Source organism: Pundamilia nyererei, unplaced genomic scaffold (assembly GCF_000239375.1).
Source record: "Pundamilia nyererei isolate P.nyererei 1_Seehausen unplaced genomic scaffold, PunNye1.0 scaffold00387, whole genome shotgun sequence".
Taxonomy (NCBI): domain Eukaryota; kingdom Metazoa; phylum Chordata; class Actinopteri; order Cichliformes; family Cichlidae; genus Pundamilia; species Pundamilia nyererei.
The window spans coordinates 197,033-201,606 of record NW_005187788.1 but is presented as its reverse complement, the minus strand read 5'-3'; the positions used below and the strand labels follow the sequence as shown (position 1 = coordinate 201,606).

General features: G+C 43.2%; 1 protein-coding gene across 1 annotated transcript in view; it reads right to left on the bottom strand.

Annotated features, from left to right (window-relative positions):
* Positions 1 to 852: 852 nt before the first annotated feature.
* The window catches only part of LOC102194032 (aldehyde dehydrogenase 2 family member), a 33,021-nt gene continuing 29,299 nt past the window's right edge, over positions 853 to 4,574 (bottom strand). Inside the window, exons 11-13 of the mRNA XM_005752876.2 lie at positions 4,393 to 4,550; positions 3,975 to 4,089; positions 853 to 1,203 (exon numbers count right to left, since the gene is read on the bottom strand). Coding sequence (XP_005752933.1) covers positions 1,171 to 1,203; positions 3,975 to 4,089; positions 4,393 to 4,550 — 306 coding nt within the window. The 3' untranslated portion in view covers positions 853 to 1,170. The remainder of the gene's footprint in view (positions 1,204 to 3,974; positions 4,090 to 4,392; positions 4,551 to 4,574) is intronic.

The following is a 4,574-nucleotide window of genomic DNA, read 5'->3' as shown; positions in this document are numbered from 1 at the left end:
GTGCTGCTTCAGGTTCAGGTAGTTCAGGTGAAATGCACTTGGATTACATGACTGTAACATCTGATTCAGGGCTTTTTGGCGAGTTTTTCTTCTTTCTTTCTTTGGCAGCGCAAGGTTTCAGTCGAAGGCTCACATGAAGCCCGCGATATTTAAATGTAGAAGCGGACCCAGAGCTAGAGCTGAAGCAGTCATTCCACAATCAGTTCTGATGTAATGGTAATTGTTGAATTCAACGACTACTTGTTGTGTTTAGCATAACTATGGCTCTAAGTAGTTAAATAATATAATTCACATATGAAGAAAAAGCTTCACTTCTTCATACTGATAGCTACTCGAGGCAGTCCACACTCCCAGGCAGTAAGGACGGGGCCAACCAGAGGACATGAGGCACTCAGGCCACTCTACGAAGTCTGTTTCTGGTCAGAGAGTTAAAGCTGCTCTAACTGCCTGTTTTCTGGAATCTCCTTCATCCTCTGCAGCCTGTGCTGGAGACACGGCAAACTGTATGGCACGTGTTGATGAGCCATCCTGGAGCAGCTACCTGTGCAACCCGTGCTGTGTCCAGGTATCACGTCTTGATATCAGTAGTGAAACTGGCCTGAGCCAAATTCAGAACTAGTTTTAAAAAGATGAGAAAAACACGAGTGTCCTCCACCTGTTAAACCGCTGCTGCTTTAGGGTTTGTCTCATTGTTGCACCTGCTGTTAATTTCATTAACAGCACAGCAGCTGAAACTATTTAACACTCACAGATGTTTACCTGATTGATGCTACTCTGATTAAAATGTGCTTTCATTTTTCAACAGTGTAATTGGTCGTCTGCGAGTTTGCACACACACACACACGAAGCAGAGTGACTCAAATCAATTTATTATGAAAAATGAGAGACAAGTCCACAGACCTTGGTCTCTACATACAGCTGCAGTAATACGATCAAATTCTGATCCTAGTGTTTGATCTCAGCCATGACTGAAAACTGTAATCGAGTTCGCTGATTTCATTCACTAACATATTTCACTGAGATCAACCTTTAAGTGGGGAGATGATTTTTTGAATCCACAGCACAGATTCCACCTCGCTTCAGCAGGTTGGTACTGCTTGTGTACCAGAGGACAGTTTATCTTCTCTGCATCTCTTTCAGTCAGCTGTCGTCCCGTCTCACTGCACACGTCTAAGAATTCTTTTGCAGTACCTTGATGGTCACCTGAAAGCACGAGCAGGCTGTCAACATGTAAGAAATGTCTAATGTACACTGCATCACAGGGTGCATCACATTTATTGTCATTATGTTACTAAAACATTACAAAACTTACTGTGATGCCCTCGCTGATGAAGAAAACAAAAGATCAATAAATACATAAGTAAGATTTTAAAAAAGGGCAAAAAGTGAAAAACACAGGCAGAAGTCTCGAGAGTGCAGCGACTGGCTGTGAGTGTGTGCAGGGAAGCAGAGGGAAGGGCAGGTGGACAGATGGCTTTCCCAGCTCTTGGCAGAAAGCTGTCCCTCAGGTGGGGGTTTCTATGTAAGTATGCCGTGACCTCGATGGCAGCGATGAACAGTCCTGGGAGAGTGGGGTCAGCAGCAATACGACTGGCCTTCCTCTGTAAAAAGCTCTGAGCAAACGGGGGGGGAGTCCAGCCCTCTTCAGTTTCCTGAGGAAGAAGAGGCTTTGTGGAGGCTCCTCGGATGAGGAGAGGTGGGTGCTCTGTCCTCCTGGACCTCCTGTAGTCGACTATGACCTCCTTGGTCTTGCTGGTGTTAAGCAGCAGGTTGTTCAACAAACAGGGAGAGGTGCTCCTCTCATTGTTTGGTATAAAACCCACCACGTTTGTGTCGTCTGCAAACTTTGAGGAGTGCATCGCTGCACTCAGTGTTTTCAAAAAGTCCCATCCCTACTGTGACCTAATATTATATTTAATATTAAAGGATGACTCTGTTACGTCCTGTTTTTGTACACGGTGCAGAAACATTATTCCCAGGTATCAAATCTTTCATCTTTAATCCTTTCTAACATACTGCATAACTAATGCTGATAACTGAGCCTAATTAAACGCTCAGCTGATACTACGACCCTGATTAGAAGACCGAGTTTAAGATATGCAAGCCAAGCCTTTCCTCTCTAACCACAGAAGGCTGAACGATTGATCGTTCTCTGATCAAAACTGCGATTTCAGACAGCGCGATCACGTGACGGCCAAAGCTGCGGTTTTTTGCAGCGCTCCTGACTGACCCAGGATCTGTAGCGTTATTTATTAAGCAGAACCAGAGGACAGTTAGGAGGTGCCATAACACACTGTGACATGGTGTCTCACCAAATACGGTTTCTGTTGTATTTTACTTCACTGTAACTTCACATAATAATTTTTTTAAGTTAAGTCAAAAATGGTCCTTTTAGTTCTTCATTTGTAATAACTGGTCAAAAGCTTCAAAGGCTGTACCTGCATGTTCCTTATTAATAAATACATTTGAAACCACGTTAGTTTTCGTCATACATTAGAGTAACAGCATTTATTGTTTTGATGAAATGACGTCATTTTCTGCCATGTTTGTAAATGTTACTGTTCGCTGTGAATTTTGTGCTGAAGCTTAATTTGAAGAAAATCACGAGTTGAACTGAAATCAGAATTTCTGCCAGAAAAAGCGTGATTAGATCATTTCCTGAGACTCACACGCGCTCCCTCCTGCATCAGCCTCTGAGGCATGCAGCCCACTTTGATCAGCCAGACATATTTAACTGTTTTTCTACATAATAAAGAAAAAGCTGCTGTGAAAAAGAAAGAAAGCTGTCAGCTTGACTCTTTGGACTTAAATTGGAAGAAATAAATGTGTAAAATACAAGTTACATATGCTGTAAGACGCATGTGTAGACGTGGTGTAGCTCATTGTTCACACTGACCATTTTTTGGCTGTTGTAGTTTGTTGTAGTCATAAACATTTCTATATAGTGCAGAGGGTTTATTGGAGACATAATTAAGTGTTTTGCAAGTTGAATTTTTTTGGTACTAAATAGCAAAAATTTGGCTTTTTTGTCATTCTTTGGGGGAAACAGCAGCTGACAGCTCTGTACGCAACGATAGACTGGTGCGTAATAAGCAAACAAATAACACAGAAAACAGATTTTTGATGGGAGCCTGGTCTCGCAGCACACAGAGATAGAGCTGTGCGGTTTTATCGTGGTGGCATCCAAAGCAAGAGGGAATTCAATGTTTTTCAGACGTGTAGTGTGGTCTTCTTTTGCTGCTGGTTCAGGGACGTTTGGTTGGAGGGTGACGATGTGAGATGTCGGCTTCCTGCACCCAACGGGATCCATGTTTGCATCTTTTTACGCAATCTGTTTACCTGCTCTTTAATCGTTTGCTGTTTGGGCTTTTTGTTGGTCGTTGAAATGGTTTGACGAGCTTTGAGCTGAGACGTTTCTGTGGATACCACACGTCTATATTTAACAGATCCTCCGGGACATCACGATAAACTACATGGACATTTTTATACTGTAGTTATAAATAACATTCCCTCCTATTTATAAACCATATTTACCATAGTATGATGCGACCTACATTCCTACCTCTGGTGGACTTCCACTGATTACACTGCACCTTACAGCAGGTATAACTTGTTTACAACTGTATCTGTGTGTCTTTTATTCCTTTATCTTATCTTCTGCCTCTCACCCCTGCTCCTGGCTGCACTGAGGTTCAAATAATTGAAATGCATTGTGGGAGATGTAGTTTGCAGTCACTGTGCTTTTGAGCAGTATACAGTAAACTTATTTTAAGACAGTCTTGCACAATCACTCGCAGGTCACATAAAATGATGTGGCGGGCCACGTTCGGCTGGGGGGCCTTGAATTTGGCACATGTGCTCTGAGGCTCAGAATAAAGGAAAAGCTAATGATAACCTCACCTATGATTCCCAGCTTAAAGATATGAGAGCCACCTATTCAAAGCCTGTAAGCACCAAATGGCAGCAGTGATTACCGTTTTAACTTCTGTGTAGTTGTCCAAGCCGTACTGGCCCAGCTCTCTGCCGACACCTGAAGCCTTGTAGCCTCCAAACGGAGCCTGAGCCCCAAACACGTCGTAGCAATTAATCCTGCAAAAGAACACAAACGCTGATGTTAAACATGGCCTGAATGAATACTGAGCTACAGCAACATAGTGTGGACATCCAACCAGTGATGACGCGTTGCTGCGTGATGTTCTCCAGCAGCTGGATTTGTAGGTGTTTGGAAAGTGCAGCTACACAAATAACTGAAAAACCTGGCCTTATTAGAAACGTCAGTATTCCCCCTCATGCTCCAGGACAGAGAGGCTCTCAGTGCACACACTCAAACACACAACTTTTCCCTCCTCTGTGAATGTTTGCACATTAGTGATCCTATTAATCTCTCCTTACCAGACTGTGCCAGCACGAAGTCCACTGGACACATAGTTGGCCTTATCGATGTCCTTAGTGAACACGGCGGCTGCAAGCCCATATTTTGTGTCATTGGCTCTTGTCACTACCTCCTCGAGCGTTTTAAACTTCAAGATTTGCATCACTGGACCAAAAATCTGCAAGTCAAAGCAAGAGAGACA